Below are 13,586 nucleotides of genomic sequence, written 5' to 3' on the forward strand. Positions count from 1 at the left end.
CAGAGCAGGCTGATAACCGGTCCATCTCCGATCATGTAGAGCTGACACAGAAACAATTGATAAAAATAAACTGTAAGCGCAAATATTTGTGTGCATGAAGTAATATAGCAGGCAATATGAGAGCAATAACGGCTCAATAGTCCATCCAGCAACAGTTCTTGGGGTAAGGTAGCAGGAGGCAGTTGTCCTCAGAGAAAAGCCAGCTCTTTAAGCAGATTGAGGAAGGGGGAGAGACACGGGAAGTGCCAACCCTGAGTGTAGTATATTAGATATGATTTATTAGCAAAGTAGTGCACTTACAGGAAATATAAAAACGGGTTCATCTGTAAATGGTGGTGTCTACAGCGTCCACAGATCTGGCAGATGATTGGGGAAGCCTCAGTCTGTCCTGTGGCCACCAGGGAGTTGGTCTGGGCCACCATGGAGCACTGGAAGATGACGTCACCAGGAAGCAGAGAGACACCAGGGGAGAAACAACTGAATAAAAGAGGCTATGTTCTCGGAGCATCAGCTCCTTCTACAGGCCTGTATCAGGAGCTGATGCTCAGAGATCGTAGCATCTTTTATTGGGGGGTCTTTTACAAACTTTGAAAGCTTTAAATGGAAAAAAAAGGAAAAATTGCAAAAATGGTCTGGCCACCTGAGTATACAAAATGGAACACAGGGCCTGGCAGCAAAAGGGTAAATGAGTGAGCTGTCTCTGCCCAGTCAATATTGGGATAATCAAGGTCCCCTATTCTGATAGTAGGCCCCGCTGCTCCTTCAGGTTTTTTGCTATAGGCTCATAGTCCCTTGAACATGAGCTGATAGTAGCATTGTTCAGCAGACTCTTCTGAACAAAAGAATAGCTGGAATCAGCGGCTGACAGTATATCATTTACCAGCTCCTTCGTTTCATTCCCTTAACCGCTTGCCGACCAGCCGCTGTCGTTTTACTGCGGCAGGTCGGGATGGCACACACCCGCTGCACTGCGGGGGTGCCGACGGTCTCGATGACCGCCGGCCACGAGCGATGACAAGCACTGAGGCACAGAACATTGGTGTGTGTGTGTGTGTGTGTGTGTGTGTGTGTGTGTGTGTGTGTGTGTACACATAAATCTGTGTTTACGTTCTGAGAGGAGTGACGGATCGTGTGTTCCTATTAGCTAGGAACCACGATCCGTCACTTTCTCTTATCAGTCTCCTCCCCTTTCAGTTAGAATTGCCTCTCAGGGAACACAACTCCTTGATCGCCCCCTAGTGTTAACCCCTTCACTACCAGTGACATTTTTACAGTAATCAATGCATTTTTATAGCACTGATCACTTTATAAATGCCAATGGTCCCAAAAATGTCAATTTTCTGATGTGTCCACCATGATGACGTAGTCATGATAAAAATCACCATCATTACCAAGTAAAAAAAAAAAAAGTAATCTATCTTTTTTTTTTTTTCCCCAAAAAATCGATGTAGAAAAATGCATATCAGACTAAACTGAGAAAAAATTTGGATATTTATAGCAATAAGTGCAAAATGATGTGGTGTGTTTTTTTTTTTTTTTTTTTTTTTTGGTTCATAGTGCAAAAAAATTATGCAGAGGCAATTGAATACCAACAAAAGAGAGGTCTATTCGTGGGGAAAAAAATGACCTAAATTTTGTTTGGGTGCAAGCGATGCAGTGCCGAATAACAAAAAATAGCCCGGTCATTCAGCAGCCAAATCTTCCAGGGCTGAAGTGGTTAATTGCCACACCATTGTTCCTAACTTTTACTGACTCGAATATTACCAGCTGATTGGAGAAAAGCCAATGTGCAGCAATATTTAAAAGGGGCCCAAAATACATCCCATAGTATGCAAGCTCTTGGAGGGGATGATATGGGACTATATACAAGATTTTAGTAACGAGAATGGTATCAGCAGTGATCTGCATGGATTCGTAAAGAATTGCTCTTGCCAAACCATTCCATTAACCTTCTATGAGACGTGGTGTATCTGGATTGAAAACTGGCTACAAGGGTGAGTTCAGAGGTTGGTCATAAACCACAGGGTTCTTTGCTGGGACCAGTCCTATTTATTTTGTTCAAAAAAGACCTGGATGATGGGGTAAATGGTTAAATCTCGATTTGCGAATGATGAAATCAGCAGGATGTGGAAACCTTGCAAAAAGATCTGAACAAATTAATGGTGTGGGCAACTACATGGTAAATGAGGTTTAATGTAAAATGCATTTGGGTGCCAAAAATATGTCCTCTGTACACAGGGGGGAGAACCTCTGGGGGTCCTAGTAGATGATAGGCTCAGCAATGACATGCAATGCCAAGCTGCTGCTAACAAAGCAAACGGAATATTGGCATGCATTAAAAAGGGGATCAACTCAACAATAATTCTCCCTCTCTACAAGACTCTGGTCTGTTCACACCTGGAATATGCTGTCCTGAGGTCGGGTGCCCAGAACTGGAAGGATGTACTGGAAATGGAGCGAGTACAAAGGACAACCGTGCTAATAAAGGGTCTAGAGCAGGGGTAGGGAACCTTTTTGGCTGAGCGAGCCATGAGCGCCACATATTTTAAAATGTAATTCCACGAGAGCCATACAATATGTTTAAAACTATTTTTTTTTTTTAAATCGATTAAGCGACTAATTTCAATTATAACTGTAATATCCACGTCATCTCCGCCACTGTAATATGCACATCTCCCCTATGATTGTCTGCTTGCTTACCACTACACAGGCAGGCAGATCCACGAGCAGTTGAGGCGGGTGAAGATGACGTCACAGCGCCGCTCACCTAGACCGCCACCGGGTGTACCAAGATGGCCGCAGCTCCGGAGCTGGGCCGAAGCTGCGGCCTTTCCTATGGGCTCAATCCACGGATCGCACACCATGCAATCCGCGGATTGAGAGGTGAGAGCCAGATGCAGCCATCAAAAGAGCCACATCTGTCTCGCAAGCCATAGGTTCCCTACCCCTGGTCTAGAGGATATTGGTTATGAGGAAAGGTTCTCTCTGATTCTCTCTGGAGAAGAGACGCTTGAGAGGGGATATGATTTAAACTTTAAAAAAAAAAAAAACGTACTGGTGACCCCACAATAGGGATAAAACTTTTTTTGCAGGAGGGAGTTTAACAAGACATGTTAAACAGGGTTCTTTACTGTAAGAACGGCAAGGATGTGGAATTCCTTTCCACGGGCACTGGTCTCAGCAGGGAGCATTGATAGTTTCAAAAAACTATATTGGATAAGCACCTGAATGACCACAATATACAGGGATATACAATGTAATAATGACACATAATCACACATAGGTTGGACTTGTGTCTTTTTTTTTTTTTTTTTTATTGTACATCATGGGACACAGGGCCTAAGTAATATGGGTTATGGGCCACCTTCTGGTGTTGACAGTTGTATACCCAATAGTTCAGTCCCCTATATAACCCCTCCTCCTTCCAGGAGTACCTCAGTTTTTTTTTTGCCAGTGTCTAAGGTGTTGGTCACAAGTGAAGATGTGCTCTGAAGAGCTCCAGGAGGGATCCATGTCGAAATTAAAAAAAACCTCCACAACCGGATTCATCTACACCACTGAGGCCACAGGATGGTACCCAGGCCTTGTATAGACTAACAAGGTTTTGCTTGTAATGCTTCTCTTTTTTGGGCTAGAACCTAGGAAGCAGGACTCTCTTTCGTCTTGCTACATTACCTAAAGTTGCTCCTGAGGGGTGCTATAAAGGTCCAAAGGAGTGGAGCCCCTATTAAAAGGGACATGATCTTTGAAGGTTTACTAACGCAGCCCGCCGTGATGGGTGATGTTTGGATCTGTCTGTTTAAAACAGCAGTATCCTGCAGTGAGGATAAGGTAAGAGAAGAAGCATAGGAATGTAAAAAGTTCACCTATGCCTTTTCTTCCATATATTTTAAACATTATAATGCCTTAAAAATCCTCTAGAGGGAGTAAAGATACACATTCCCGTTTTCAGCAGCTCTGTGTCCAGCTACAACAGCATGGTGTGTCCCTGTATCGGGGGGGAAACTAAGCAGCAAGGGGTACATTATGTATACTGCACGAGGTATATTACATCCTATCTGTAAGCACAAGATTGAGCAGATGATTATTCAAGGAGTGACGGCATTAAAGGCTGTTTCACACTTACAATTTAACCCCCCCCCGCGCGGCAGTGCGGGGCGGCTTGCCAATACTTAGCATGGCATTGGCATCCTCTAATGCCCAGAACGGGGAATGTGTGTTTTAAAGGCACCATTTTTGCTGTTTCAAGCTGCGGAGGGACACAAGAGTGATGATATATGTGAGGTTTGTTGACACAGATATTCCTTTGACAAATTTTGCTACTGCAACAGGCTGAACATTAATAGCAGCAGCAAAGCTGGACTATTGCTCAAGCAATGCATGCATTCCTTCCGGTAGTACCTCTGCTTTGTGCATTGGGCTATGGTCGGAAGGAAGATTAAAATCACCTCAAAGGGCTCTAGAAAGACTATAGTCACTAGGGAGCCTAGACCCATCTCAAAAGAGGGCATCCTCCCCTGAGAGTAATATGGCTGGTCAGAATGAGCCATCAGGAGGGGCAAGGGTTGCAGATGCTTTTAGCAATACAGCCCCTGTATATATATATAGTTTCATAGTTAGTAAGGTTGAATAAAGACACCAGTCCATCCAGTTCAACCTGAGTGAGTGCCTACAATTACCCCTATCCCTGTGCATTGCACAGTCATATTGGTCCCTACCCTCAAGAAGCCCACAATCCAAGGTCCCCATTCATGTACTAGGGCCAATTTTGGACATACGCCAATTAACCTACTTGCTTGTCTTTGGATTGTGGGAGGAAACCGGAGTACCCGGAGGAAACCCGCGCAAGCACAGGGAGAACATGCAAACTCCAGGCAGGTAGTGTCGTGGTTGGGATTCGAACCAGTGACCCTTCTTACTGCTAGGTGAGAGTGCTAACCACTACACCACTGTGCTGCCCCATATATGACTAAGGAGATTTTTTTTTTCTCCAAACATTCAAAAAAATTGATGCTTTAATCGCATCCCAGAGTGGGACTAAGCATAACAGGTCCCTGTCCTGTCATTGTCATTGCTCAGGACCCTCATGCTGAGGAACAAGGGGCGAGAGATGACAAATTTCTTTCAAATCAGGAATATGCTGATGTCTGAAGAACTTAATAGGAAACGATCAGGTTCGCAGGAAAGGTGGTTGCTACAGTCTTTACTGAGAAATAAGCACAGTCAGACGATGAGCCCACTTCTGGTTTGGGTTGACTAAAGCTTCCTCAATCTGTTCATGCTTTTCCTATCCATTTATGGCTAAAAAAAAAAGCCTATGTATTCTGAGTGGGAACACCCACATAAACAGTTTGTTCCTCCGAAAAAGTTTTCAATACTTTATCCTATGGAGGAAAAGTTCTATAAGAAATTAGGATTTCCAGCAGTTGACACTGCTATATCCTCTATACCTGACTTATTCAGTAGACAATGCTCATATGCTAAAGGATCCAACAGATAAGATGTTGGAATTCCTTTTTAAAAGCTATATTTCGCTTGCAGGTTCAGCCTGTGCTGGCAGTGATCAGAGTATCTCAGTCCCTAAAGGACCAGTTTATGGAGATACTCAGGATTATTCCTGATCAGCAGGCCCAAGATTTGGCCCGAATATCAGGAGTGTTGTGTTTTACAGTAGACACTATGAAAGATTATATTCTCCAGGCCTCATGGCTCATGCTAGGGCTGGTACATGTGCATAGAATCCTATGGTTGAAAAATTGGTCGGCCAAAGCGCCTTGCAAAAGCTCTTGGCCAGTTTCCCATTTCATGGTGAACGGTTATTGGGAGACAATCTGGATCAGTATAGCCAAAGAATTTCTAAAGGGAAAAGTTCCCTTTTACCGGTTTAAAAGAAGTTTAAGCATCTTTTCTTTTAAAACATGCTTTTTCTCCGGTGCCAGGGGCATCAGCCTCAAGGTAGTTTTGACGGCCTCCACCGTCAGGTTCAAGAGGTAAACCTCAGGGTTAGTCCTAGGGCCAAAAGAGGACCTGGGGGCGGAAACTCTCAAAACAAAATGCTAAAGCCTCTTTATGAAGGGGCACCCCCGCTTGCTTGAGTGGGGGGGAAGGCTACTACAGTTTTCAAGGGTCTGGCAGGAACAATGTCAACAGATGGGTGGCTTCCTCAATTTCTCTAGGTTACAAACTAGGGTTTTGAGCTTTCCCGTCTCCTTGTTTTTTCTCAGATCAAACATTTCCAGAGATCCAGTGAAAAATAAGTCTTTCTATTGGAAGAGCAAGGATTGGGGTTTTTATTCAAACCTTTTCACAATTCCAAAACGGGGATGTCAGACCCATTTTAGATGGCTAAGATCTAACCTGGTTTTTGAATGCCGTTCTTTTTGCATGGAGTCAGTCTGATCAGTAGTCTCCATTCTACAAGGAGGAGAACTTCTTGCGTCAATTGACATCGAGGATGCTTTCCTCCATGTACCGATTTTCCCCACTCACCAGAAATTTCTATATGTCAAGGTAGAAAATCTTAATTTCCAGTTTGTAGCTCTGCCTTCGGTCTAGCTACTGCATCACGAGTGTTTTACAAAGGTCATGGCTCCTACTTTAACCAGGTTAGGGGCTCAAGGTATAACAATACTAGCCTACTTAGACCATCTACTCTTGATAGACCAATCGGTAGCCCGCTTAAAACCAAAGTTTGGTCAGCTACCTGGATTACCTACGTTGGATTCTCAACCTAGAAAAATCCTCCTTAAAACCATCAAGGAGATTGCAGTACTTGGGTCTGATCATAGCTACAGCTCAGAAGAGGCAGTTTTTTCCAAGGGAACGGATTCAGTTGATCAAAACAAAGAATCCTTCTATTTGACTTTCCATGAAATTGTTGGAAAGACGGTGGCTTCTTTCGAGGCAGTTTTCTTGTGTGCAGTTTCTTTCAAAGACTGTTGCAAAACAGTATCCTGTCAACTTTGAACAAGAAGGTCCAAGCTCTGGACTTCCCAATGCGTTTATCCCCCGTCAGAGTCCCAATTGGTGGTAACAGATGCCAGCCTTATTGGCTGGGGAGCAGTCCTGGAAGAATCGTCTGTCCAAGGGAAATGGTCCAAATCAGAGATGACCTGATTATATTCTAGAAATTCGAGCAGTACGCCTGTCCCTGGAGGCCTGGATGCTCAGACTATGGAATTATCCTGTCAGGATCCAATCTGACAATGCCACAGCTGTGGCCTATATCAATCACAAAGGGGGCATGAGAAGTTGTGCAGCCCAGAGAGAGGGGAATCTTATTCTATCAGCAATTTTCATTCCAGGGATAGGGAATTTGCAGGTGAACTAGTTGAGTCGCCAACAATTGTTCCCGGGAGAATGGTCCATTCACCTCAACATCTTTCTGTCGTTATGCCAAAAATGGAGAGTTCCAGACGTGAATCTGTTTGCATCCAGGTCCAACAACAAGATCGACAACTTTGTGTCAAGGACAAGGGATCCAATGGTATACGGAACAGATGATTGTTTTTTCCGTGGGATCAGTTTTTCACTGATCTATATGTTCCCTTCTGTTCTGCTTCTGCGCCTTCTCGCAGGATCAAGCAAGAAGGGAAGGAGGTGGTTCTTGTGGCCCAGGAGATCTTGGTTTGCCGAGATCATAAAAATGGCGGTAGGGGACCCTTGGACCCTACTGCTATAGCCAGACCTATGGCAAGGTCCGGTATTCCATCCTACCTTACAAAAGCTAAATTTAGCGGTTTGGCTATTGAGACCCACATTCTAAAAGATCGTGGACTGTTGGCTTCAGTAGTTTCTACTTGGTTAATACTAGGAAGCCAGGCTCCGGAGTCGTATATTATAGAATCTGGAAGGCATATGTCTTTTGGTGTCAATCCAGGTGCTGGCACCCCAGGAAATATGTCATAGGTAGGATCCTTGAATTCCTACTTATAGGATTAGAAATTAAGCTGGCCTTGAGTACTATCAAGGCCAGAAGTCTGCTTTATCGGTGCGGTGTGTGTGTGGGGGGGGGGGGGGGGGGGGTTTGGGTTTATGTTTTTTTTTTAACGACCTCTTCACACTCTGGTTCATAACTTTATTGAGGGGGTAATGCGGATTAATCCTCCAGTCGGGTCACCCCTGAACCCTTGGGACTTAAATTTAGTCCTGTCGGCTTTACAGAAGCAGCTTTTTGAGCCAATACAAGATATTCCCTTGGTCCTCTTGACGAGGAAAAAATCATTTTCTTGGTTGCCATATCTTCTGTAGGAAGAGTATCAGAGTTGCCTGCTCTTTCTTGTAAAGAGCTATATTGGTTTATTCATAAGGATGAGGTTGTATTGCAGCCTCATCCTGAGATCCTATTGAAGGTAGCATCGGTTTTTCATTTAAACCAGGATATTGTTCTGCCTTTCATTTTTTCCAGAATTTGTGAAAGAAAGATCACTACATTCTCTTGATGTGGTGAGAGTGGTCAGTCTATTAAGTATCAGCTCAGATTCATAAAACAGATGTTTTGTTTGTGTTGCCAGACGGTCCTAAAAGAGGACAGGCAGCATCAAAATCTACTATTTCTAAATGGATTTGTCAAGTGATTGTTCATATTAAAGCACACTTTTCCAGGGCTGTTGGTGCTTATTGGGCAGTGCATCACCAAACCTCCATGGCTCAGATCTGCAAGATCGCAACTTGGTCTTCAGTCCATACATTTACCAGATTCTATCAAGTAGATGTAAAAGATCATGAGGATATCGCCTTTGGGTGCAGTGTGCTGCAGTATGAGTCCTCTAGTCTCTTGGTGCCCTACTTTTGTCTTCCTCCCTTCAGTTGGCATTGCTATGGGACATTCCACATAGTAACTACTATAGCTCTGTGTCCCTCCCTTGTTTGGTATACACGTGTATTGCTTTGCTACAAAACTGAGGTACTCCCACCAGTGGGAGGGGTTATATAAGGAGTGCACTTTTTTAATTTAGGGAGTGCCAGTGTCCATCACCTGAAGGTGGCCTATAACCCACATAGTAATTACTATGGCTCTGTGTCCTGTGATGTATGATGAGAAAAGGATTTTACAGGTAAGCTGTTATAAAAATCCTATTTTCTACTATTGCTCAGCAAATAGTACATTTTTTATTAGAGTGCCTCTGCTTTTGTGCTTAGCACTATGGCTTCCAAGGTTACCACAAAGACACCTAAAGTTCCACCCCAGGTGCTGGCAACTCCAGTCATGCCTCTACACTGTCATTCTCTCCAGAGATACCAGATATGGCAAGCCATTCTGAGTCTTTGGAACTGATTGGTACGTCTGCTTCTCTCACTTCAGCCCCTGTATCTGTGACTGAAGACGACTCGGCCTGCAGTCACAGTAATAGGCATCTCTCAGTCCCTAAAGGACCAGTTCACAGATGCTCTTAAAGAGCTCCCTGCACAACAGGCCCGTGACTTAGCTGAACTACCAAAGGCATGTTTTGCCATAGATGCTATGAAGGACTCTATACAGCAGGCATTTCGCCTTGCGCTTGTGCTAGTACACATGCGTAGGACCCTTTGATTAAAAAATTGGTAATCCGAAGCTTCTTGCAAAAAGCTTCTAGCTAGTTTCCCGTTTCATGTGTAGCGACTATTTGGCGATAATTTGGATAAATACATCCAAACAATTTCTAGTGGGAAGAGTACTCTTTTGCCAGTCAAAAGAAAGTATAATCGTCCTTCATTTAAACTGACTTTTTTTTTTCCTCCTGCGCCAGGGGCATCCGCCTCTAGGCAGTGGCGACGGCCTCCTCCGTCAGACTCCTAGATGAAAACCTCAGGTTCAACCTCAAAGGAGCCTGGGGCCAGAAATCTGAAAAACAAACTACTAAAGCCTTATCACAAAGAGGCGTCCCCCCTCACCAGAGTGGGGGGGAAGACTTCTGCATTACTCATAAGTCGAGCCTGTTGCAAAACGGTATCCTGTCTGCTTGGAACAAAACGATCCAAGCTTTGGACTTGCCAGTGAGGCTGTCCCCAAGAGTGTCCCAAAGCCTCAGTTGGTGGTTACTAACCCAGAATCTGCTGAAAGGAAGAACCTTCAGACCAATTATCTGGAAAGTAGTAATGACAGATGCCAGCCTCGCAGTACCAGAGACGACTGTCCAGGTGCAGTGGTCAAGATCCGAAAGAGCCCTGCCCATCAACATCCTAGAGATTCGGGCAGTGTGTCTGGCTCTGAAAACCTGGACCCCCAGGTTAAAGAATTGTCTTGTCAGGATACAATCCAACAATGCCACAGCTGTGGCCTATATCAATCACCAAGAGGGCACCAAGAGTCTCTGCTCAGAGAGAGGTGAACCATATTCTAACTTGGTCAGAAAAGAATGTTCCATGCCTATCGGCAGTCTTCATACCGGGAGTGGAGATTTGGCAGGGGGACTAAAGTTGCCAGCAGTTTATTCCCGGGGGAATGGTCTCTTCACCCGGATGTTTTTTGGGCTGTTTGCCAAAGATGGGGGACTCTGACGTAGATCATCTAGCGTCCGGATTCAACATGAAGTTAGTCAACTTTGTGTCCAGGATAAGGGATCCACTCGCATGTGGAACAGATGTGCTGGTAACCCCCGTGGGATCAGTTCTTACTAATCTATGCATTCCCTCCTATTCAGTTGCTGCCACAAATTCTTTGCAGGATCAAGCTGGAAAGAAACTTGGTAATTCTGTTAGCACCAGCATGGTCCAGGAGGTCATGGTACGCAGAAATCTTAAAGCTGGCAGTGGAGGGTTCATGGGCCCCTCCCATTAAGACCAGACCTGTGCTCACAGGGGCCAATATTCCATCCTACTTTTACGAACGCTGAATTTAACAGCCTGGCTATTGAAACCCACATTCTGAAGAAATGTGAGCTTTCCGGGTCAGTTATCTCTACTTTGATTAATGCTAGGAAACCAGCTTCCAGAACTATATATTATAGGGTTTGGAAGGCTTATGTTTCCTGGTGTGAATCCAAGGGTTGGCACCCTCGGAGATGTATCGTAGGCAGAATTCTTGCCTTTCTACAATTAGGCGTAGAGATGAAGTTGGCCCTGAGTACTATTGAGGGCCAAGTCTCAGCCTTATCAATTTTATTTCAAAGACCGCTTGCTACGCATTCTTTAGTCCTTAGGTTTTATGCAAGGGGTAATGCGGATTAATCCGCCAGTTAAATCACCTTTTGAGCCCTTGGGACTTAAATTTAGTTTTGTCAGTGTTACAAAAATGCCCACTTGAACTGATACAGCATATTCCCTTAGTCCTTCTGACAAGGAAGCTGCTATTTTTGGTTGCTATATCCTCAGCAAGGAGGGTTTTGGAATTGGCTACTCTTTCTTGTTAAGAGACATATTTGATTATGCATGAGGACAGAGCGGTATTGCGTCCTCATCCATGCTTTTTGCAAAAAGTAGTTTCAGGTTTTCACCTGAACCAAGATATTGTCCTGCCATCATTTTTTCCAAAACCATGTTCCAGGGAAGAAAAGTCACTACATTGTCTTGATGTGGTGAGAGCAGTGAAAATCTATTTGAAGGCAACTGCTCAGATTCGTAAGACTGATGTCTTATTTATTCTGCCAGTGAAATCCACTGTCGCTAAGTGGATTCGGCAAGTGATAATTCAAGCTTATGATTTAAAGGGTAAGATTCCCCCGTTTTTCAAGTTAAGGCGCACTCTACCAGGTCGGTTAGTGCTTCTTGGGCAGTGCGTCACCAGGCCTCCATGGCTCAGATCTGCAAAGCCGCAACTTGCTCTTCAGTGCATACTATCAAGTGGATGTAAGGCGGTATGAGGATATGACCTTCTGGTGCAGTGTGCTGCAGGCAGCAGTATAAGTCCTCAAGTCTGGGGCTGCCCTATGGGTTGTCTCTCCCTACCCTCAAATAGCATTGCTATGGGACATCCCATTAAGTTATTACTTAGGCTCTGTGTCCCATGATGTACGATAAAGAAAATAGGATTTTTGTAACAGCTTACCTGTAGGCTCCCCCCAAGTGGGCTAAAAAAAAGTGCAAGGGCTGTGTATACCTGAATGTGGATGCTCAATTGTTCCAAACAGTGCTGTTCATGTCAGTTGGGATGCAGCGATGGCACAGACAATTTGACAGGCATGTGGCTGCATGGCCCTGAACGTACACTGTTTTGCTGTCAGATTGGGGAAAGCAGCACTTTGATCAGCACTTGGGCCCCATTCACACCCAGAACGCAATGCACACAACCTATGTGATTGCGTTTGTTGCATTAGGTAGCCCATAAAAAATTTGGTTTGGCATACTTCAACGCACATAACCACCACCTTTTATTTATTTATTCATTTATTTTTATTTAAAAAAACAACTTTTTTGAAAAGTATATGCATGGTACTTAAGTAAAATCTGGACAAGACAACAGTACATACATTGTCACATCATATCACTTATTTGGCATAGGTCCGTGTATTAGGCGTGAGTAGAACTAAGTCATCTTCGTTATAAAGCTTAGAGACTAATGAATACAGTCATCATACAACAGAAAGTAAAATAGCAAATTAAGTGCATGTGTTTAATCTCCTTTTCCCCGTAACGCACAAAACTATTGCTGCATTTTCTGTTTTTTGCAGGATACTGTATAGTGCACTTACACTCTGTGTTTTCAAATTCCTGTCATTATCGTGTTAATATAAATATTTAGATCCATAATAATATTTTCATTTATGTGAGCATTACTTTTTGATAAGTTTCTGTCCCACTCAGTCTGTAGTATGTTTGTTTGTGTTTTTTTTTTTTTTTTACAATATTTACTTAGTTTATTCACATTAATGTTGTGCCCTTTGCAGAGTCTTCATAAGCACAGAACTCATTGGAGGTCCCAGCCTTTAGATGGCAATGTTACTATGGTGAGTTTTTTTTATACAGTAAGTAAATACGTTTTTTTTTTATTTATATATAAAATAAAGCTTTCCTGTAAACTTGTTACTCTGGCACATCCTGTAAAATCCTTCTTGTGTCTGTTAAATGTTAGTTTTACTGCAAATACTACAGGTTCAGCATCACGCAATGGCATGGCTTCTTCTAGTTCAGTTTGGTCTCATAAAGGCAAGAGCATACAGCTAATGCTGAATTGAGTAAGCATTGCCAGGCAAGGAACTGGTGTGTCCGTTTTTGTGTGTGGGAGTAGATATATCTCAATCATAGAAACACCAGCGTCTTATTTATTTGAAAGGGGAAAATGCAAATTCAAAACGTTGAAAATTTTACTTTAACCACTTTGCCTCTCATGCCTGTTCACATTTCTGCAATGACCTTGTTCATTCAGCAATAACTTTGTCATTTCTAAAAGATAACAAGGTAATCCATATATAGATTTTTTTTTTTAGGGGCAAATAAAGCTTTCTTCTCACTATAGTCTTTTGTAACAATTTTTTTTTTTCCCCCCCTTTAATCGTCTTTCAGGACAGCCACCTGAGACCTTGGCTCCTCTCTGTAGGACGCACCGTGCCAGCCCTCTTTAAACTTCCTCCTCCCCTGCTGGCTCCTCGGTTATTTGTGTTGTTTCCGCCTTTTGGCTAAGATCAAGTGTAGTGTTCTTATCAGTTACCAGTAGGTGGCGCTTGCTTCCG

The 13,586-nt window shown here is 43.5% G+C and overlaps 1 protein-coding gene across 2 annotated transcripts in view; it reads left to right on the plus strand.

The window, feature by feature from the left end:
* GEMIN2 (gem nuclear organelle associated protein 2) overlaps positions 1-13,586 on the plus strand; it is a 73,054-nt gene that overhangs the window by 29,065 nt on the left and 30,403 nt on the right. For both annotated transcript variants that reach the window (XM_077464844.1, XM_077464843.1), the window contains exon 4: positions 12,804-12,863. In XM_077464844.1, coding sequence (XP_077320970.1) covers positions 12,804-12,863 — 60 coding nt within the window. The remainder of the gene's footprint in view (positions 1-12,803; positions 12,864-13,586) is intronic.

Source organism: Lithobates pipiens, unplaced genomic scaffold, assembly GCF_037356315.1.
Source record: "Lithobates pipiens isolate NorthernLeopardFrog02 unplaced genomic scaffold, aLitPip1_a1.2 Scaffold_30, whole genome shotgun sequence".
In the NCBI taxonomy this organism is placed as follows: Eukaryota; Metazoa; Chordata; class Amphibia; order Anura; family Ranidae; genus Lithobates; species Lithobates pipiens.